General features: G+C 38.7%; 1 protein-coding gene across 9 annotated transcripts in view; it reads left to right on the top strand.

Annotated features, from left to right (window-relative positions):
• Positions 1–23,661, top strand: part of LOC127948715 (RNA binding protein fox-1 homolog 1-like) — a 252,507-nt gene that overhangs the window by 121,401 nt on the left and 107,445 nt on the right. For 4 of the 9 annotated variants that reach the window (XM_052545356.1, XM_052545411.1, XM_052545439.1 and 1 more), the window contains exon 1: positions 11,972–12,458. The exons of 3 other annotated variants lie outside the window; for them this stretch is intronic. In XM_052545356.1, the coding sequence (XP_052401316.1) occupies positions 12,360–12,458 (99 nt within the window). In that variant the 5' untranslated portion in view covers positions 11,972–12,359. Of the gene's footprint in view, positions 1–11,956; positions 12,459–23,661 lie in introns of those variants that run through there. 2 more of the 9 variants (XM_052545375.1, XM_052545348.1) reach the window with 2 other exon arrangements.

Here is a 23,661-nt window from a genome sequence, read left to right as displayed (position 1 = left end):
TTATATGTATTGCCAGGATGTAAACATTGTACAAAACATTAGCTCACTACACATTATTTGATGCATATACTAATTAAATAAATGCAATTATAACACTTTACCATTTTTTTTTTTTCAGATTCTGTAAATGCGTGCAGGTGTGTGCAGACTCAATTAAGATAAGAGCACGAGTATGTAAGCAGAAAAAGTTTGTGTGTTGGGATGTGACATTTGTCTTAACATTAATTTAATTAGCTTCAGCTTCTCTGTGGAACTGAGCAGAGCAGAAGAAAGGGAGCGAGAGCTTGACGTGACAACGTCTTTTAATTGTACGATGAATTACAGCAGTTCTCTTTTAAGCTACAGGTCACCACGTGCACCTCCGATCTTGTCAAGACACAGAAACTCATTTCCATTAAGTGTGGCCTGCACACAAGACTGAGGTGAACAAAGGATTAATTCCATTTAACTTCTCAGCTCTATTTTAGAAACGGCAATTCCAGCTCTGTCACCAGCCCAGCGGAATGACAGAAAACACTGCCCATCTGAATTAAAGATAATGAAAGATCATTCTGCGGCTACAAGCAATAGTCTGTGATGATCTCCCACATTCTGTTGGGCCTCTTTTTTTTTGAGAGAGAGAGAGAGAGAGAACATTGTATCATTCGTAATTCGTCCATGTAGAATTGAGCAAGTAATGAGTGATGGTGGGGGGCGTGGGTCTCAATTGAAATATACTTTGCTGAGACCCATGTTCTGCTACCCCTGGGCATATATTTGGGCGTTTAATCACACAATCTCGACCATGATGGTTGTGACAGGTAATTTCCGTAATGCCGCTGACAGAGATGGATTACATGGAGGCCTGTTTGATCCCATGCTTTTGTGTGCCGGTGATAAGACCAGGTAAGGGTTATCTTAGTATGAGTGCTGGCATGATATAGCTCCCTAATAAGTCCCGGGATAATATAGTGTGAACGTAAGGGAGTCGTTGTGCACGATAAGAGGAGTAGCCTTAAAAAAGAAAGAAAGAATGAAGAAAGAAAGACAGAATGAATGTGTCACATTTATTGTTTGAAACGGACTGAGCAATACTTGTGGTCAATGTTTTTTTTTTTCTTTTCTTCTTAATCATTGGCAGTCTTTCAGGCAGTAGTCAATTTATGACCAAATTCTTGTTTTTTGTTTTTTTTTTAGTTGTAAATAAAACATTATTGGAGTATATTTTACAACAAAATACTTTTTCAGCCTTCCTAATTAAAATGTCATGTTTAATTCAATGTGTTACCTTGCTTTGTAATTACTTGCGAAATTCACTTGTAACTTCTGAGTGAAAATAGTTTCTGTACCATTTATGAAAAATATAATTACAGTAGTTCTATTAATAACACTAAATATTATTACAATCAGTTATTGTTTAACAACAACAACAATAATTCATTAAAATGTTTAGTTTAGTTTTTTAATTGGTCTTATTCTGTCTATCCATCTATTTTCCAACCCACTTGTCCCGTGTTTCCTACTACAATTTGTTTATTTATTCTCTCAAGAAATATCTTTAATAAATCAAGAGTGTGTCTTGTTTTAAGGTCACGAAGTTTTGAGAAGTCTTATGATTTTGGTCATAAGGTATTAAAGATTTGAAACAACAAATCAAATAAAGTTTGATCTGTTGTGTCAAATTTTTAATTTGCACTTCATCTTTATCCTGATGAAAGCCTGTGGTTATTTTAAAGATTATGTTTTTGACCACAAGTGTTGCCGAATCTCTTTCCCTAAGGTCTTATGTTTTAATCCACACACCTTGTTGAGTGGGTTCAATTACGCAGATCCACTTTTTCACATTTATTGAGAAATATGACGCACCCAGAGTCCCGCATTCTCAGACCCCTTGAAACCCTATCTCATGGCAATTCATACATATTTTAGGACGTGGCTAATTCGTACGAATTCGTACGACCACACTCATACAAATTCATAAGATTTTTACCAAATGGTAAGTATTTTACGAGTTGCACAATTCATATTAATTTGTACGAATAACCTACACCATACCCCGCCCCTAACCAACACAGGGGTTTAGACAAATTGACCAATTTGTATGTATTTTACAAGGTGGCTAAGAATGCGGGACTCTGGGTGCGGGAATGAGTCTTCAGCTTCATAATATTGCATTCAGTGGTTAGATGCAGTGTGTGCCTATTTCCTGTAGTCTCACACTCTGAGAGGAAGTGAAATGCATTCCATACAGGTGTGAAACCTTCATTGGAATGTATCAGGCGGCTTATGCAATAGTTTTTAGAGGCGTCTTATTGACTGGAATGATGTTTGGTTTTCCTTTAAATTGGAATCAGTGATGGAACAGTTGGAATATTAATGCTTTTCTGAGTCGTTTAGCATTTCTTGAGCTATGGCTAAGCAATATGAGTCCCATTGTGGACCTCCTGTAGTGTTCTATCTTCTTTGTGGTGCATTTAATAATTGGTACTCATTTTCATTCCTGCCACCCTAGTAGTTCAGCAGCTGGGTAATTACTGCAAGCTAGCTTTAAGACTATGCATGTCAGAGCTTTGTGTGTGTGTGTGTTTTCCTCAACATGTTCACCAGATAGTTCTACCCATTTCTGTCGGTCTCTCTGCTTGTTTCGAAAACTACATTTCGCAATTCACTTATTAACACCTTGCATTATTTGTAACACACAATCTCATGTTACATCATGTTAACAATCGAACTGCATCCCTCAAGAAATGCTTGCACTCAAGAAGTGAATTTATCTCTATGTCCGGGAAGAGCTTGATCCCATTTGCCCCTGGGCGACAGAGGACTGAAAACTCCAGTCAAGGCCTGTCATATAAGACACTGACATGATGTCCAGATGTAATCTACGGCCTATAGTTGAGCTCATTGTGCATTGCTTTGAGGAAGCTCAGACCTGGACTTCTTTTTATGCAGCACTGGAAAGAGGATGTTTCTTATACATCGACATAATTAATCAGGAGACAGCGTGCTCCCTCAATTAACACCACAGGGAAAAGTGGAATTGGCCTCTTTTTGAATGTTGTGGCAGATTTAAGGACCTTTGCGTTGAGCAAACAAATGGGAGGCTTTAATGAGCAGCAAGAGCAGGGCTCCAGACAAAAAATAAATAAATAAATAAATAATCATTTAAGTGAGGTTCACTTAAAGTGGGAACTAAACCTATTTTCCTACTTCAGAACTATATACAATCGCAAAGAATTGTTTATTACACAGAATCTTTACCAATATCATGGACCATAGCTATGTCAGCCTCACCTGGCCCATGAGTGTAGTTTGGGCTCCCCCTTCAATGCACCCTAGAAATTTTGTCATATGTCTTGCACTTGTCAGTTTTTCTTCATTAGTAACATGCAATTAAATAGGATCAGTGGTGTCTGGTGGACAATGTTCTAGGTTGGATGCCACATCCAAAAATTTTATTATACATCCCGCTATGATTTGTCTCATCATAACAAAAGGAAAATTATTTAGACCTAAAACATTTTAAACTAAGATAACTAATACCAAAATTGAGGATTATTCACAGAAAACTATATGTTCTGCAAGCTTTTTTCAAGATAAATCATTCACAATTTATGTATACAGTGCAACAGCAAATATTATTATTATAATTTTTTTTTTTTTTTTACATTTGTTTAGAGCATTTTCTGTATACACATATAAATAGATATTTATATTTTAAGCAGAAAAGTGTTGTAAATGTTTACAAATTTTTAATTCCACATAAATAATTGTCAGGAAGCAAATAAATAAATAAACAAGTAAATACATCTAGGGTAGGGGCTGCCTACCGTAATGCTTGTAGCCCAGGGGCCTCTGGTTATCTTAAGGCATCCATGCTGATGACTATGAAAATTTACATGCTATGACTTGAAAATTTCCATATTATGACTTTTACCTGCTTGTTTTGCGATCACATCTTTTGTTACGTTGACACAATAAGTAGATATAAATAAATAGATCTCATGCTAGGCTTCTTTACTAGCGCATTGTGCATTTTTGCTCACAGTATGGTGGAACATACCAACAATACAAACTGTGGGGGAAACCTACACTGAACCATTCACTGCATATACTACAAGCAGGGTATCATTGAAAATGAGTGTGTGAGTTTGTTTATAGAATGTCACTGTTGCAAACTTCCATATATACAAATAATTATTCGAAAATTATCCTTTCCCAGCAGCCAGTAGGCCAAGTGACTTTCTGGGTCCCATTGACTTTAATTGTATGGGGAGAAAAAAAGAAAACAGAAGACAGTGAGTGGTTTGGAATGACAAAGAAAAATAAATGATGGCAAAATGTATATTTGTTTGGGTAAATAATGCCTTTAAGTAATAACATTGCTAATATGTTGCGTGTAAGGCTAAATCTAGCAGAAGTTTATTTGGACATTGCTTCAGTTGGTGTGTGATGTCCATAATGGTTTGCATCAAAAATTCGTTCTGTCAAATCTCATAAAACATCATGACGGTGAAGCCGGTTTGTTTGCCAGTAGACACTAAAAGTAACAGAAGAAATGGTACCATCTGTCCTCCTTTTAGTAAGACTGACTGGCTCCGGAGTTCAGTGCAAACATCAGACATTTTGATATAATTTGCCAGCTGCTGGGTTTGCTGGCGTTTGAATTCCAGGTGCCGTGGCGGGTTGGTTGTGTGAGCGGGTGTATGAATGAGCAGGGCGTGTCTCCGAGCAGCAGCTGATGATTACAGGGAGTGGTCTCGGGAGACGAGTACTCCTCCAATTGTTCCTTACCTCACGCTGCCACTTAAATGAAGGCGAGTCCCTCCGGAGGGCCTTTGCTCTTTTGCAATCTTCATAAGGAAGTGGGAAGCTAATTAATGATATGCTAATGACTTCAACACAGCATCCCTTTGCAAGACTGCCTCAATATTGATGTACTCGGACCCGCTGTTGTATTATACCGTAGATGAAGACGTCAGTGAAACCAATTAACTTCAAATGTGGCTCACAGTTCAACAGTGCAATTTTTTACTATATATATATATATATATATATATATATATATATATATATATATATATATATATATATATATATATATATATAAAATAAAAATAATAATATATATATATATATATATATATATATCTATATATATATATATATATATATATATATATATATATATATATATATATATATATATATATATATTTTTTTTTTTTTTAGTGCGATGTTCACAAAGTGACATACAAATTCTTTCATAGCACGTGACCTAATTTATTTTTCCATTGGCACCATTTTGTGCAGATGCAGGTTGTAACATTACATTATATATATTAATCTCGTAAGCATTGGATTTCGTTTAATCCACTAACAAAGCACTTCACTTTTTCCACTGATCATTCATTGTTTAGTTTAACGCATGCAACTCAATCCCCAACAATAATGACTGTTGGAATATTTAAAATAATCACATTCTTTCCATATCATTCGTCTTCAAAACAGTGTTGATTCGTTGTTGTTTTTTTGTAATTTTTTTTTTTTTATCTACATGCTTTAATTAAAACATTTAAATACCATTATGATGCAAATTTCCCGCCACATCCTTTATCGTTGACAAAATCAAAACATGCTTTGATAATGAATATTTTTGTCAGCGAGTGTCGTTGGATTTGAAACAGTGCTTATTAGAATGGCAGAATCCTTCCACTAATTATAGAATGTCTATCTAAATGTAACACATAAGCAGACTGCATCCCTTTTTACGTCGTTTATGTCACCGTTGGTAAAGTTTTTAATTACTGGTGTGAATCTTTCTTTCCGTGGTGTACGTTTTTCTTTTTAACTCACTCGAAGCAAGGCAGCGCCGTGCTCAGCGGTGCAGGACTTTCAGAGCTCCACATATTAAGCGGTTAATTAATGGACTCCTGTCCACGCGCCTCAGTCGGATCTGTGGTGGAGGAGGCCCACACGTCAGCTCTGATGGATCGTGGATCCGTCAGCTCCGAGGCTTTTCCTGTTGGTCGGTGCTGAACCGTTACTGCATGTGACAGCCCCTGGTCCTGTCAGAACGAATCGCCCCCTCCGCACGGGCTCTGCAGCAAAGGAAAGTGACACGTTAATGGAAGCTAAAGCACTCTAATGGCTGTGCCTGGTGAAAGCACGAGGAAGTCATCCACGGCGTTTGCCCCAGCTCTCTAAGATGTCGTTCCGAATCGCCGTCTGGGCATAAAGAGCGCATGCCCTCGCCACAGCACTGTCCGCAACCCTTCCCCTGTCCCTGTTTGTACAAACATCCTTTTAGTGCTTTGTTTTTTTTATAGCCCGTATATATTTGCTCTGGACCTTTGGGGTTTCGATTATGAGCCGAAGAACTAATTGGTAGAAAAACACTTCAGCATTACTTATGATTCTAGCACCCACAAACATCTAATTAGCTCTCTACCGCTGGCCTCCATCTTTTCTGAGTGTTTGTCTTCTATTTAAAGGATATTCTGTTTCCATGGTGTTTATATATACGGGAACATTGGAAGAGAGAAAAAAGGGAGAAAAAAGAAAAAAAAGAAGAAAAGACACTTTTCTACAGAGATGATTAACAGTGAGATGGGATTGTTTTCTTTGCCAATTAAGAAGACAGCAAAGTCTTAATGCATTGAAATGAGCGCAGATCAGCAGCTGCTGTCAAGCCAAAGCTGGGGGTGGACAGCTAGCGTCTCTGCAGCTTCTGCTCTAGGTAACCAGCTGTGTGGAGGTGCTAAGGATCGCTTGCCTCGTCCCACCCAGTAATCAATTTGCAGGCCCCTAGCGCAGACAGCAGTGGGGTAACAAACGACTCGCATTTCTGTTGCTTCCAGACGCACACTCAAGTGCTAATGAAAGGCAGTCTCAGCTGCCGTGCAATCTGCCTGCACTCCTCATTGCCCCCGAAAGTCCCCCATGCATTGGGCCCATTGTCTTTGCGCCATCGTATTTTTGCTGGAGCCCCATCTGTTTCCATAATTACTGTCATGTAAACTGACTTTTCCAAATCGTGCGATGTGCAAAGTAAAAGAGCGGCAAGGAATCTCTGATTAGCCTCCCGGCGCTGATCGTCACTGATGTGGCCGTCTGTGGCGTTTGGAAGAGTGTCACATAGCAGGAGACGGTTTGAATTCCTATGCAGTCCGTGACCGCGCCAGACTTCGTGCCCTGCCGCAGTCGCGGGATTCTATTTCCAGCCCCGAATGGAGAAAATATATCACTCCTATTCGGTTATGGCATTTTTTTATTTCATTTTCCCATTGGAAATGATTGGAGAAGTTGCCTGCATTCTCTACAAACCGGGAGAAACAAACAATCCTATTTACGATGAGTCTCAGCCATCACAGCCTGAACGCCTGGCTCATCGGTTCCCTCTCAGCCCGGCTAGATAATGGCAGATTTTTCTGCACAAAACCCATCACACTGTGGCTGAGGATGTTAGCCATCATCCTGACTTAGGATTTACATTAAGCAAGCTGGGATCATAATGAAAAATAACACTAACAATGACCAAACCGGCTCCCTGCAATCCACCTCCATGTGACTTCATCAATCTTCCCTACACGTTCAGCACCTGCTGCAGTCCTGTCAACTTCCTGACACGGGGTGGAGGCAGCCAGTCCTTCCTTATTAGTCTGTCAGCGATGGTGATGCTCACATCGGGTGCACAGGCTGAAATGGAGCCCGGCCTGTAGCTCAGCACCCTGCTACTGAAATACACCCAACCTGATCCTAAATGACAATGTGGCAAGCACTGCCACAGCTCATTTACTCAGACACTCAGCGGGATCTAAACACGCCAAAAGTTGCGTCACATCTCCGAAAGCTGCCGTGGTTTGTCACAAGCTTCTGAGGGACGTGTTGTTTGTCATTTGTATATGGATTTTCTTTGTCATCTCTTTCGTGTTCTACCCTCTAAGTGTGATGACAAGGTGATATTAGTTGTCATTTTGATCGAAAATGTCACAAGAACGTCCTGCTTATTGTTTAGCAAGACACATCTCCATCTTTGACTTTATTTCCCTGTTTATGCATATTCGAGAGCTTGTCATTAATAATTAAAAAAACAAAAACATAATAGAAACAACCAACCATGTTCAGTTTAAACAGGAGAGGCAATTTGTTGTGGTGTGGTGGGAAGCAGTCTGCTTATAGAAACACATTTCATAGGGAGGGATTTGTATTCGTGTTTGTCATATCTAACTGATAACGGCACAACAGAGCGTCAAGCGTGTATTGCAAATGAGCAACTCAAAGCAAAATAAGTATTAAGGATTAGAACTGACAAGTTTTTGTTTTTTTCCCTTCAGGTGTATATGTATTGTAACTGGCCCTTCTTATTAGTGTTGATGTGAACCATGGCACACAATAACAGTTATTACACAGAGCTCACTTCTTCTGTCAGTTACCAAAGCTATAAAATGTCCGTGAAATCCAATCTAAACAGTAAAAGCTTGAAATTACCGTGAACTGTTTTCCAGCTCAGGGTATGATTAAATTTTCTCCTCACCTTAAATGGTTTCTTCCTTATTCTGGGGTGGTTTCTAGTCTTGTTGTGCTGTTATATAAAAGCACATATTGTGGTAAACGGTTAACAGCGGTAATACTGTATGTTCAGGTCCCTATAAGTGGAAAAGGGCCGATTTTTATTTTATTTTTTGGCCAAAGTATACTTTCTATTCAAAGCTTTATTTATTTACCTTCCAGAATTGTTCATGGTCTTATTTTACGTTATTCTGTGCATGTTAATCTAAGTATAACTTTCATCGAAAATTGTATAACTTTTTCTGCTGATGTAACCAAGGGTGTGCGGTAGGGAAAAATAATATTCGCCAATGATATTATTGCTCACTTGACACAATTCCAACATATCCCAATGGGTACTGAGAAGTCCCACCCTACAGTACATGACTTAATACTGTATTTATTTTTCACTCAGAAATACTCCGTCTTAAAGGGATAGTTCACCCAAATCAAGTATTCTGTTTTTAATTACTCACACTCATATAATGCCAAACCTGTATGACTTACTTCTATGGAACCCAAAAGAAGATATTTTGAAAAAAAAAATATTATATATTTCACAGAATTTCATTGTTTTGGCAATAAACAGTTGAAACATTGTTTAAAATGCCTTCCTTATGTCCTTTAAAAGAAAAAGGCATGCAGGTTTGAACCATGAGTAGCCTAAATAATGACAGAATTTTCATTTTTGGATGAACAATCATTTTTAATGCCAATAGATCTGATGTAGAAGTATGTAGCAAACCGTTATCTAAGTAACCTAAAAACTTCACCAGTTTTCAGCATGGCCAAGATCAAAGCCTTCGCTCATTTCTGCATTAATAGAATCGTGCTATTCTTTGAATGAATTTGACATTCGGCCGTTCTCTGGTACCATACAGTGCAAAAGGAAAAAGCACACAAGCTTTAGAAACATTGTTGCTTCTTCCCTCCACCCTCTCTCCTCCTCTTTCAGCCCATCACAGACAGACCAATAACACAATGTACACAAGAAATCTGAGAGAGAGCCATCACTGACAAACAAAGAGATAAACCAGGTTTCTTTCTCTCAATATGCAGTCCCTCCTTATTTATTCAGTAAAGGCGAAGACAACAGACGCACTGCAAAGGGCAGCCATGCCTCATCACATGTCAAAGGCACAGTGACATGCAGCGGAATAAACACTACTATCTGCGTTGAAGCGCTTGCCGAATGCTCTTTTATTTATTTAAAAAAATAAATAAACAGATGCACTGGTTGGCAGACCAGTTAATATTTTGCACTCTGTAGCAGTGAAAAAAATTGGAGGAATGCATGAGGGAAGGCCGAGAAGACGTCTATGGATGGGGTGGGCGAAGAAATAGTCTTGCCTTCAGGCTATGAGTGGGGTGGAGAAGAAAAAGAGTAAAATGGAGCAAAGCAGTCTGCTGCCCTCTCCATAATACATGTCTGCCGGCTCCTCAGAAGCCCTTTTTAATTACGGCTCCTCGTGCAACATAGAAAAACATTGATTTTTATGACTCCGCTCTTTTAAAGTAACAAGGATATAAAATCTTGTTATGGATTTGCGAGTCACCTTAGGTTGTAACGTGGCGCAAAGAGAAAGAGAGAGAGAAAAAGATTAAAGAGAAAGAACATGAATAATTCAGATTCCTTTTTCCCCCTACTGTATATCTTTGCTCTTCCTGCTTAGACCTTGGTCGGCCCTTCAGTTGAATATCAGTTGTATTTAACATTTAACAGCTGTTAATGAATCTATAATAAAGACCTTGCTGCTGATAGGAAGATAAGGCCAGGGTGCTTGATGAAAGAAGCTTGATGAACAATAAATTCAAACATTTGTGTGTAGTTTAATTAATTATTTAGTACCTCACATTTGGCCTAGTGTGTGCACACAAATGTTCTTTTATTCAGATAAGCAGATACTCTCTTGTGTTGCCCTTATATGCCTTATATGTCTCTCTCTCTCTTTCTCTCTGTGTGTGTAAGGCTTCCTTTTCACAAATAGTTATTGATTTGGCTTATCCATACATTTTATTTTATTTCTTTGTATTTTAAAGGGACTCTCAACACATTTGTCAAATCATTAGTTTAAAAATAAAATAAATAAACTAAACCAAATACATAAAAAAAAATCACTGCATTTCACAAAAATACACAGTTTTCACCAGCATTGTTTCAGGATGTATGCAGTGAATGTATCCCCCCTCCCCCTCTTCCAAAAGACAAGCTTATTTTTGATGCAGTAGCTTCAGAGGGCTTCTGGATCAACTACACTGTAAAATAGCCAAATATCACATTTCTTTTTTGGAATACATGAACCAAATGGTTCAGATGGTTTGTAATAGGAATGCATTTTCAATTCTGCACTGATGTCAGTGATTTTTTTTTTTTTTCTGTTCAATATTTTACATATAAAACATGTTTTTGATAACAGTTATAACAATTACATACATGTTGTCACATTTCCACAGAACGTATGGTTACCATGGTAAATGTAAAGAATATATGTAAACATCTAATTATGTTTTACAGAAATTGTCATGCTATTTTATTTGCTAATAAGCTTTCGTACAGATATATTTTTACAAATCTGTTTTTATACTGTTAGGTGAGCACAGGTTTCTCCCACATACACATTTCCCAAGTTGAACAAATCACTTTTTGTAATCTTTCATTAACCCCTTACCAGTCACCCTCCATTTTTTGGCATGGAGACAGTCGGCGATGTTTGCAAGTAAAGGGGTTAAACAGAAATTTTTGTTTACATGATTTGTGTAAATACAGAATGACAAATTTAAAGGTAAACTTTATGGCTATCTCAGCTGTTAGCTTGTGATAATAATTTTGATAATATAAACAAATGATCAACAAAAACAAAAAACAGTTTGGTCTATTTTCAATTTAAAAAGAGAGAAAGAAAGAAAATTGTGTAGCCTACTAAGTCCAACTGAACCACAAAGTGCAAATAAATATTAGCTATCCATTAAAGGGTTAAATTGTTTATATTAGGCTTACATTTATATTACACTAAAAAAAGAAAAGAAAAAAAAACTTTTACTCAAAGGGCTATAAGAGAAGCTTCATCCAGTTATTATCCAGAGTAGAATCTTTTATTTTGCTTGAACAGTGTAATGGTAAATGTTAATGCAAGTGATATAAATTCAGTAAAGGTATTAGGTTGGACAGGTCTTCCTTACAGCACAAAGCATTACAGGCTAATATGAAATTATTTTAATGGAACACAAATGTGATGGCAGTTTGTTTAGGTGCTAAGTTCATTTCTGTGCGCGCGCTTTATGTGGCTCCATAGTAATACACTATAAGGACAATTAAGTTTCACGCAATAGAAAAAATGGAGAGATTCCCCCACCCCCGTTAAAAATGAATGTGTGATTTAGGATTGGCCCCCGCCCCGCATCTCTTCGCCTCGGAGATTCAGATGCTGCTCAATGAAACAGACTGTGCGCGCGGACTCCTCTGACAGCGAATGGAAAACCAGAGCCGCTTCAACTTCTCTACGTCCAGTCACCAACTCTCGCATCTCTCGCACGTGAGTGAGTTTCTTTACAAGCCCGAAAAACGGACTGAATAGAGTTTCCTGCATATTTACAGGGGCTTTTTCTCAAATCATCACGGACTAAACAGACGCGCGCTGTGTTTTCGCTCACCACTGGGACGCTCGTGTTTAAGCATCCACGCACATTCGCCTCTAGCCGGTATTCAGCAGCGTTTGCGCGAACTCCGTTGGCTGCTTCAAGGCTTCGTTTACAGCAACCTATTCTGCTAAAGCAGTCTTTAAAACCCGTGAAACTCGGCGGACAGGACAGGACGAGCGGACGCAAACACGATGCAGCATCCCTTGACGGGCGGAACGTGCGTCGCCCTGCCGAACGTGGACATGTGTCCGCAGCTCTCCTGTGCCTTGACTTTCATGTACTTACAGCAGGTGAGTGAGTGAGCGCGTGCGCGCCGACGTTTCTCTCCGAACCCGCGGAATCTAGTGCGAATATGCGAGTCGCGGTTTGTGGCAAGCCGTTTTAACATGTATTCCTTAAAACCTATTGCTAGGACCTTTTAATGGTAATTAGCATTTTATTAGTTAGTGATAGTGACCATTATGTTTTCGATTTGACTAGTAACTGTTCATTGGATGTTTGCACTTTTTCTGTTAAGCTAGTCCCTAGCAATTCATTAGGCATTAGGATAGTATAGCTATCCTTTGCTACAGTTACAATAACATTAAATTGCAGGCTATATATACCAGGCACTGGTAGCTACTATGTAATAGACACTAGCATATTTCAGTTGTGACTAGCAAGTTTAATTGAATTTTAAAGTAGCTGTTTGGACTAGTCATTAGGGAAGGCGTGAAAAAGCATCTTTAACTATTGAGGTAAGTTATGTTAGCCATAACAATTGGGATAGTTTCTCGTTAGCAGGTGCTAGAAACTAAAAAGACTAGTAAATCTGGAATGCATACAAGTCCCTATTAGTGACAGTAGCCTGTGGAATCCAATGAATTTGTGAACTTGTTAAACTTAAAAAGTTAGTAGTCACTGTTGGGTTACTTACTGCTAATTAAATACAGTTTTCAAGCGACAGCTGAAAACTCATCTCTTTGATCGTTACTTGACTTAACCCTAAATAATAATAAAAAAATGTATTTCTCTTATTTATCCCTTCTCTTTCTAGCTTGTACTTATTTAAACATTGCCTAAAAATTGTTCTTCCTGTGTCTGTTTGACTCTTTAAGAAGAATCGCTTTATGTGTTCCCCAATTTTAAGTCACTTTGGATAAAAGCATCTGCAAAATGACTTAATGTAATGTAAATGTACACAGGTATTAGTAACATGAAAAAATAGATACTAGTTAGTTAACAAAAAATGTTGAAGTGGCTTGCCACAAATGACTTGTGTGAGTGTGGGTGTGTGAACATGTGTTAAGCTGAGCACAGATGAAAGTGGACAGTGTCTTAAGACAGGGATTGTGTCTACTAGTGTGATTTCTTGATGGTGTTCTGGTCGTGCATCTTTTGTGAATCATCTGTCGCTATTTAAGTTTGTGTATGATCTATTTAAATCAATAATCTGCCATGTCATCTGTTTTGAATTAACCTTAAAAGTAGTCTATATATAACTATGCATCTTAATGTTGTTTAAAAGAGTGTGAACTGATTTTCCAGTTCTTGGGAGAGGGAAAACACTTCATGTGGTTTTACTGTGTGATAAACAATTCTGCTGAAGCTTATGACTTTGCTACATGATATCCTCATGTGCTCAGCAAATTGTGTGTGCATGTGTCTGTTCAGTGCATTTTGTTTGCTTTAGTTCTCGATTATTTAAATGTGTGTTTGTGTTTTCTTTTTTCTTTTATAGTCACTCTTATTAGATCATATTTAAATCTCTTTTATGATAACTTGGATCATATTACACGGTTTTAAAAAAGTAATTCACAGTTTTAGAGTCATTAATGTGCTAGATTGCACCTTTGGGCGTCTTTTCATTCCCTGATTATCTGATACACTTGATTGTCAACAGTGCCTTTTCCAAACAGTGAGTCGGCACCTAGAGTGATGACAATTCAAGGGGATTTATCAAATCAAAAGTTAATCTATGGTATTGATCAGTCATCAGATCCAATGTGCCAGTGCATGTCTCTCTCCAGACTCGACGTGACTGAGATCAGTGATCTCATTTAACTTTCATCTGTCGCACAGAGCCACCATTAACCTTCAGTGACACCTCTAACCTTTGCCTTATCCAATAGAAATTGCATTCCATGTCAGTTTAATTGCAAATACATCTGAGAGATAAGCATATTTTTTTCTAACAAAGAGACAGGTTTTATTTTTCTAATCAAGCCAGGGTATATCAGTCATTCATTTCTATGAGAGAACAGATGCTCTTTTCACTGTACGATACTTCCATACCAGGTTGCATTACGTGAAGATTAACTGTCATTTTATTCATGTTTCTTATCATGAAAGTTGTTTTGTTTTTATATATCAGTGATTTTGTATTGCTTTGAATGTATTTGAATTGTATTTTGAATTTGAAGTCTGAGTTTGTATTTGGCTCAATCCTTTTTACTTTATTTAAGTTGGGATTGGTGTTCTAAGACCATTGTGACATAGGGGTTGATTTATTAGATTTTTATTTGTCTGTTTCTCAAATATTTATGTGCCTACACAAGCATTTCTGTTTCTTTCCGTGTGTGAGTGTGTGTGCGCGTTCACGTGTGCTGAGTGAACTGGGAATCTGGGTCTTTGAGACTATTTATAGCTGAGATGCAAGACATTTTGAATACATCTCACTACAGCTGGGGTCTCATTCAGGACTAGGCACAGAAAACGCGACAATGCTTTATTTATTCTCTCAATTTGCTTTCTTTACATGTGGGTCACGTGTACTTGGCATGCCAAATGATGTTGTCTAGGAATAGCTTATGTTTTATTTTGTATCAGCAGGACCTGTAAGTTTGAGTTCTTATGAACTGTTTGCATCCAATGGCAGAATTATTTTCATCAACGCAAGTAATTACTTTACAGGAGCGTCTCTCAGCGACAGCTTCATGTCGAACAGAGATGTTTAATTATTTGCTTCTATTAAAAGTCCCAGCAGTCAGTGCATATATAGCATATGTTATCCCTATATATATATATATATATGTATGTGTGTGTGTGATTGTGTGTGTGTGCTTTTCCCAGCACATTTTACTAACGCTGCTTGTCTGCGTTCACCCTCAGGACTAGGGCGTTTTGTACAGTGCTTGTGTTAGTAGCGGGGCAGGTTTAAGCAGCTGCCAGAAAGACCTCACCTGACCCTTAAAGCCGGGGGCGTCCTGCACCCGCTCCTATCTCCCTCCTGCCGCAGGACCCCAGCCTGACCTGGAGTGGGCGGTGTGGGAGGAGTGGTCGCCTGGTCTTCACGGCTAAAATCAATCCGGCCCAAAGTCACAAGGCTCTTGGTTTCTTTCAGCATATCTTTTACGGCCCCCATCTCTCCCCCCTCCCTCTCTCTTTCTCTTCGCTGCTCCCATCTGTGCTGACTATGCGTAATTGCTCCTCTCTCTTTCCTTTCCATTACATCTGCTCAGTGCTGTTCATTTATTTAAGTACCCAACGCACCTATATACCATCACGCCTCCTGGACACTTCTGCTTTTCACTTTTTCTTTCTCAAAAGGCTCATGCATCAAAGAAAAGAAAAAAAAAAACCACAATTCAGACCATGTGACGTTTTGTAGCAATGTATTTTTTTGGTTTAGTATGACAAGGGCTAGTATGACAAAGCTGGTGTGTTTGTGTGTGTGTGTGTGTAAATACTATATATTTATGCAGCATAATTCCATTTTTTTACTGTATATTTTTTAACTGTGATTAGGTATGGTACTGTTAGAGAGTTGGAATGCTATACTAAATACTACAAAATAAATGCACTATATGGTATACTAAATTAAAATACCTTTTTAAAATTAAAATATACTTTTAAATGAATAATAAATATATTTTATTATCATAAATGTGTTTTTGTCCGCCTTTTATAACCTTATATTATTTGAAAGACTACACACAATGTTTGTAGTTTAAAAAGTCAACTGTAGGGTTCTTTAAAATGAATAACAAAAGTAATAAATAAATAAATAAATAAAAAAGGACAATAATTATTATTATTATTATTTTTTTTTTTTTTTTTTTTTTATATTTTTGCTATGTGTCAACTACACTTTCAAAAGCAAGTCTTGTATAATGTAAAAAATTGCTGCTTTATTTCATTAATGGCTCTTTTGGCTTTAGTATTTATGTTATTTTTTCCCCCTCAGTCTCATCAAAAGATTACTGTTTAGATTTTATTTAAATACAGACATTTGCCAAATCAAATTATGGTTAATTTCATTATTTCATTTTAGAAATAGCATTGGAAATCAGTTGTATTTTTTCCCCCCAGGTAATGGCACTTAAAGTGATTGATGCTAAATTTCAAAAATATTTAAGGGTCGAAAATAAATTGGAGCTCAGGCCTGAGAGTGAACCCATCCTTTCACTGTGCTGGGGAAAGTTTTTGAAAGGGGCAGATATGCAGAGAATTATATAAGCATGTTCAAACAAAGATAGTGAATTTAACATTTAACCTTCAATTTGAAAACCGGCCCAATCACAGATGCTGTACTTTGTGTGTGTGTTTTGTTTTCAGAGCTAATATGATCTCTTCAATCAAGATGCATTAAAAGCTAACCAGAAAGTTTCATTTGTATTGTTGCATGGCATTGAAATCTATCTTGGCTCGTAGTGTAGCACTTCATTTATTCCATCCACTTCCCATCTCGCAGCCCTCAGTGAGTCGCTGAAATGAGAGATTGGTCATGTCATCAAGTCCTGATGAGTTTTCAAACCCTTCAGTAAGCATTGACAGGCAGGTAAAGGCCAGGGCTATTGCGCTTGTCACGGGCCATGACTCTAAGTGATCACATCCTTTTGTCTGCTCTGTTTGCGTGCTCTTAGTGGAAGTTGGTTATTGCTTGAATGCAAACAAGAGGGTTGTGAATGTCCTAGGTCATGTGTGCGTGTTGTGCACCGGTGCATGGCCCTCTGGGAGAGAGAGATAGAGCGTAAGGCAAAGGAAGAATGAGGTGGGAGATTGCTGAGGGACGAGAGGGAGAGAAAAAGAAAGAGAGGCGACACGTGTATGGAAATGGGGGCGGAGACCATCTGCCGGGCCTTGCTGGGCACATGTGTTCCTGTTTGTGTGTTTGAGTGTAGAAGAGTGATTAGTCTCTCACATTCATAATAATGCCTGTTTGCTTTTGCAGCTGTTGCACAATTTACCAATCCTCTCCCTGCCTTTTTTTAATTTTTTTTAGCTTTTTAGTTTTTTAATCATGGCTGCATTGCAAAGGAAGCATGAAGCATCTTTATAGTGATGGTGGTTTTGTTTTATTTCTGGAAAGCTGTTGTGTGTGATACAGTATTTTCAGTATTTTCATTTGTCAAATTTGTTGTGTGGTCAGCCCATATCCCTGTTGACTGATACTCAAATTTGTCCAGAGATGAAAATTTAATTTTTTTTTGGGACAGTTCATTTATGTGTTATGTAAGGACAAAGTTATCAAAAAAAATAACTAAAGTTATGTGCATTAGTGCGAAAGAATGTCATTACTGTATGTTGTATTTAGACAGAGAAATGCTGTCACAAATATATTGTATTTCTATCGAAAGGTTTTAAATAAAAAATTTAAAGCAATTTAAATAAAAAAAATGTATTTTAAAATGCATGTTGACTCTTAATCATATGCACAAATGGCCCTGTTAAAGTTTGTTTTCTCACATTCAATTATGAATTATACTAATTACATAAATTATATTGTCTATTTTCAATGCAAAACTTAACAAAATGACTTATATAGCTTGCATCAATGACTGGATATTGCCTTACATTTTTATAAGAAGGTTGATAAATATTAAATATTACATCTTACCCCACACTCTTTCACTCTTTTCAATTTGGCCATAACCAATTATTGGGAATTGTCTCCCTCAGTGTCTAAGGTAGTTAAAGCTCTGCGCTGCTCTTTTTTAAACAACAACAAAAAAAGATGCCATGTCAAGTAGTTTAGTCGTGCCTTGAGGCTGCGGTTGTCTGTATTAGCAGCTGGAGCCGGAGCTGCATTCACAGAACTGCTGATTGTTTTGAATTCATGCACAAGTATTTCTTTTTATAAAAGAATTCATAGATAGATTATCCACCCATTCTGCTAGGTGTGGCAGGTCAAAAGTAGACACCACGGAGGTTTTTCATTCTACGTTTAGAAGCACCTTCTGCATTTTGGCATAGACCTGCTCTCAAATAATAGCATCTCCACCTGGCTTTAAGAATGAAGACAGAGAGCGAGAGGAAGAGACGCGATAGACTGATTAAAGCCAGGCAGGAAAGCATTGAGAACAGAAGCAGACGGAAAAAGATTGAGCCGAAGCCCCTTAATGCACTCGCGTTCGTGTTTGTCTTCTGGCTGCCTGAAAGTAATTATCCAGCTGCTGAGCGGCAGGGCTCGAGCTATGTTTTATGAGCTTCTGTGTTTAACACATCCAAATGAACAAATGTCAGCTCCCGTCGTGCTGGTTAACTCTGTCCAGCAGGGCCTTCACTCAGCTGTGACAGGCCTTGCTTAATGTGAGCGCTCCCTGCTTCTGGTCAGTCGGCAGAGGCAGCGAGACCGGAGCCCGATACGAGGAGGAGGTGCAGTTGGCATGTTGAGGGCTCGCTGTAGATTACGGGCACAGTAATTGCTCTGAAATAGAACTGCATCCCAGCCAGCAGGCAGCTCATTAGAAACAAACCCCAACATATCAAGTGAACCTCAGGGAGCTGTGGAGAAAAGGAAGAAAAGGCGAAGAAAAGCAAGAAAAAAAACCCTGCATCACGAACCTCCACATCTTACAGCTGTGTCTCTTCAGCTCCTAAAACTGATGTTCAGTTATTTGGATCGAAAACTAGGAGAGGTGTTTTTTTAGCTGTTGTTGTTGTTGTTTTTTTGGCGGGGAAGGAGATGGGAAGGGCCTGCAGTCTCATTAATGTTAATCAATATTTAATCAGATGCACGAATGTGGCAGAAATAACAATATCAAGGAATCTACGCGTTTAGTCGTCGCGCTATTTCCTTCGAAAAAGTGAATCCAGTTGGTGTTAATTGTGTGGCGGAGAGAGTCTCCCGAGGAATGCTGTCAGCGCAGGGTTCCCGTCTCACTCACTCTCGTCTGATTGACTGTATCCCGGAGTCTCGGGCTTGCGTCGAGCTCCTCCCCGGCCAAGGGCGTGAATTCAGCCTGTTCTGCTCATGCGGTAATTAGACGGGGAGCGATCGCTTCACTGCAGCGCCCGCCCAAGCTCAAGCCCTCTCTACCGGTCTCCAGCTGAGCAGAGATCGCTGTGTTTTGATCTCGGCCGCTTCTTATATTTGCTGATCTCACAAATGTACACAGGGGGTGATGTATTAGTTAGTCAGGCTCAGGCTGTGTTTTCTAATGAGGATTCATCAAAAAACTGCATCACCGCACTCCGCTTCAAGCCACTTAGAAGAGGTGGACGATATAGTCGGTGTGTTTTTGTTATAAATTTATGTGGAATCTTTCTCCCGGCCATCTTGCACTTCCTTTTCTCTGCTTATCTTATTATTTACTACTATTTGTCCCTTTAGTGCTTTTTGACTTGATTTGTTCTGGAAGCAACCCTGAGCAGTGCGGAAAGCTGAGCGTTTTGCCATATATTGGAGGTTATAAAAGAATGAAGGATGGGTGAAGTTATCTGGGCATGGCTTGCTGGCGATTCTTCACATGTGCATGTGCCTCTTTAAGTCAAGCTGGTTCACGCACCGGTCATATTGGTAACACCCTATTTTCTGTGTTGTTAATAAAACATTTGGTGTAAAAATCCAGAAACAAGTTCACTTCAGCACTTCCTTCTCCATCTTTCTGAAGTCATTGGGTTTTTTGAATGGGTTTTTGGTTTAATGCCTAAAAATAAGGTCTGGGGTGTAGCAGAAATGAGTCAAATCAGACAAATCAAAGAGTCTATCAGAGCTGTGTGCATTGAAACATGAGCTGAATTCCTCAGGAAGTCATAAATCAGTTCTAGTGCCACAGGAACCAAGCAAGATAACCAACCAACCAACTTGTTCACACAACAGCTTTCAACATTAACACCAATAGAACAATTATTAACAATTTTAATTCGAAGAAGAGATTGTCAAATTTATTGTTCGTGATTGAAATGCAACGCTGGACATCACATGTAAACCCAGGAGATCAAGTTAAATACTTGCATTGACTTCCCCCCCCAGCCAGTGAAACCAGACTGAAATTCCTAAGGGGGAAGGGCTTTAAACCTTTGTCTTCACAGAAAAGTCCTTTGCCAGAGAATGGCAAAGAAACCCTTTTTATATATTATATATGGACCAGAATGAACTCAAAAAGACTTATGAATGAATCATTCCATTGCTTAACTCCATATTCATTTATGTGTAACCCACACATTTGACTATCATGTATAATCACTTATTGTGTATGTATTTTGATAACTATAGGATACATAGTCATGTCTAGTATTGAGGTAATCGAATTTTCTTGCTTGATATTGTCCTGACAATCATTTATTTGTAAAATATATCATAATCATGTTATAGGAATCATGTCCAAAATTAGACCCTGTGAGGCAAGAACCACATGCTTGGTAAGATAAACAAATGATTTATGATACCCCAGACTCAAGACCATATCTGATTGGTCAAGGCAACATTTGAGGGGTGGCCAACAAGGAAGTTTTAAATACTTTGGACCCCATGAAATTCTGCTTTTAGTTCTAGTCTAGCTGCTGCTATTAGCCATGTCGGTTTTTAGTTCCAGCCTTGCTCGTGCTATCAGTCATGCCTGCTCTTAGCTTTTAGCTTGTAGCTTTAGCTTGTAGCATCTAGCCATGCGGTTAATCATCATTGTTCTTTGAGCGCGGTTCCAGCGTGCCTGCCTGCTGCTACTATGCCACGATGAGAAAGAAAACAACCTAGTCTCGTCAAACTTTATTTCTTTTCTTTTCCGTTTGAGAGTTTCGTGTTCTGAGTTAAGTTTTGTAACGTCCATTCAACTTCAACCAGCGAACACGACTCTGCACTTTCAGCCAACGCTCAACAACCACGGGCTTCCCAAGACGTCACTTCACTACTGAACTTCCAGCCAATCAGCGACACCGGGATACCCCTTTCAACTGGAGTCCCTTTCACAGCAAACGAAGGCAACGTATTCCCAGATATTTGTTGTGCTGGTGTATCTAATATAATTTTAACCCCATTGAGGAACTCAATGCGAGCGCTAATTACGTGATTGATGGTTGTTCATGTCTATGCAATTTAACGTATTGCTGTTAACTTGGGATTCCATATTTCCATTCTCTTAAACTCATCTTTCCCTAACTTTCGACCTTCCTGCAACTTGTATGAATGTGTGTGTGCGTGTGTTTATGTGTTAGATTAGTTTATATGTCTTAGATTTATCTAATAAAGCCTTATTCATATTGAAAAGAGAAGTATCTTGTGTTTTGTGCTTACAAGTTAATGTCTTAAACTGCCGATCTTGTTACTGACCTAATTGATAGTGTTTTCACTATAGTTTGGATATTAGTATCCAGCGCAGATTTGATGTTAAACGGCTCGTTCACTGAACCGCAGGCGCGTCTCCGTGAACAGCCGTGAAACAGTGATTCTGTTCAAATTCCCTTTAAAATCTTAAATGATTCCCTTTGAGCTAAATTGACCTGTTTCCCTTACAGGGGTTAACACAAGCTCAGGATATTTTCACATTTTATTCTATGGCATAAAGCTTTACTTGAAAAAAATCAGTTGTTCACTAGAGGCTGAATGGCTAAAAAAAATTAAAAGTCATCACACCGCATGCATTTTGATTGAATTTTTCTCCACAAGGTTTTACTGAGTCGCATTACGATTTTTCCATTCATTTCCCTGTGAGTGATCGGTCTTCTCCCACTTATGCTGAGTCTGTTGCAATTTCGTTAATATAGAGAGCCTAATTCTTGTTTGGATCTCATAAACCCTGGTCATGTGAGACACTCGTAGCCTGTGATGTGGTTTATTTGAGGTGACAGGAATGAGTGCAGAAGTTAATGTAAATGAAATAGATGGGGAGGAAAAGATAGTGTGTGGATATTAGTCATTTGAGCAGGGAGGTTGTTACATGGCAGCTTGGATTAATTAATGCCCTGCTTGAGGGGAGGGAGAAGTCAGGAAGGCAAGCATGGGCAAACCCATTTTTTAGTCCTCTGCACCTTTCTTAAAGCTACAGAGAAAGATGTGTCGCATCCATACCTTGAAGCATGCCAGTGTTTTTTAATTCACTTCAGCCGTGGCATTTTGTAAACAAACTTGCAAGACACAACGCGAGACCTTTTCCAAGCATCAAATTGATGAAGAGTCGTGTTTGGCACTGCTTTATTAGCCAGTCTGTCTTTTCAATTCGATTAGTTTTTGTTGGCCCCTCAGAGTTTTTGTCTTTTCACAAGCTTCCCTTTCGTGGGGTGTTTGTTTTAGAACTATCAATTCATATGCAAACCGAATTAAATTAGTATTCTATTTAAGGTGTCCCAGAATGCATTGTGCCTCTGGTTTATTCAAGAGCGAGATGAATGTGCTGAGAGCAAAAACACTCTAAAGTCACTGATATCGGTGCATTGTTTTGACATTATTTTGAGACCGTTTTAGCTAGTGAAGCTATACGCTAGTAGATATTGATGCAATATTTGTTTTTATTTATATGTAAAAAAAAAACATCTAATGGCAATTTTGCTGATAAAATATATTTCATATATTGGTCCTGCATTGTGACAGTCTAAGGTCAGTGACAGCTCAAAGCAAACACAAGCATTTGAACAGTGCTGACAGTTGTGTCGTCAATCAAATGGCGTTCCTGGCAGACATTTCGCCAGGTGTCCATGGCAACCCATTTCCCTGTCTGGTACGGGATGAGCGGTCCGGCTTTAGGCGGTGGACAGGTTCATCCTCCACAGGGCCCACCCACAGAGCCGCAGATCAATATCTGCAGACAGCGGCACAACAATAGAGAGGCCTTATCACAGGCCCCAGCAAGGGCCCTCAATTGGCTCCTCCATTTTGAACTTTTCAGGCCTTTGATATTCAAACACAGCACACTGAATAATTGAAGAATCGGCGTCATTACAAGACTCTAAGCTTTTCCCCCTGGAGTACAGGAAGTGCCAGCCCAGGCACAGTGCGGGTTGCGATTGTTAGACTAATTCCACCTAAAATGACAGAGAATCCACTACTATGTCTACCCTATTAAAAGGCAGAAAAATACAATTAGGTTCATTCTCGTGATCTTTCTGGAGATCTGGTGATGACCTAATTATTTTGTTTTGCATCTTTATGTTGCACAGCAGAAAACCCACTCAAAGTAGAGGGAAAAAAAGCAGTGTGCACACTCCCTCTATTCAACCTCATTATGTCTACTGGCATTTTAACTCCTTTTGATGATTAAGTGAGAAGAGAGGCAATGGGCTGCATGTTGTCTTCCCACTTCTGACACCATCTCTCTGCACTCTGCTTTCCTCTTTGTTTCTTTACAAAATGTGCTTTGC

The sequence above is a fragment of the Carassius gibelio genome, chromosome A3, assembly GCF_023724105.1.
Source record: "Carassius gibelio isolate Cgi1373 ecotype wild population from Czech Republic chromosome A3, carGib1.2-hapl.c, whole genome shotgun sequence".
Classification (NCBI taxonomy): Eukaryota; Metazoa; Chordata; class Actinopteri; order Cypriniformes; family Cyprinidae; genus Carassius; species Carassius gibelio.
This window is presented reverse-complemented; position numbering and strand designations above follow the sequence as displayed.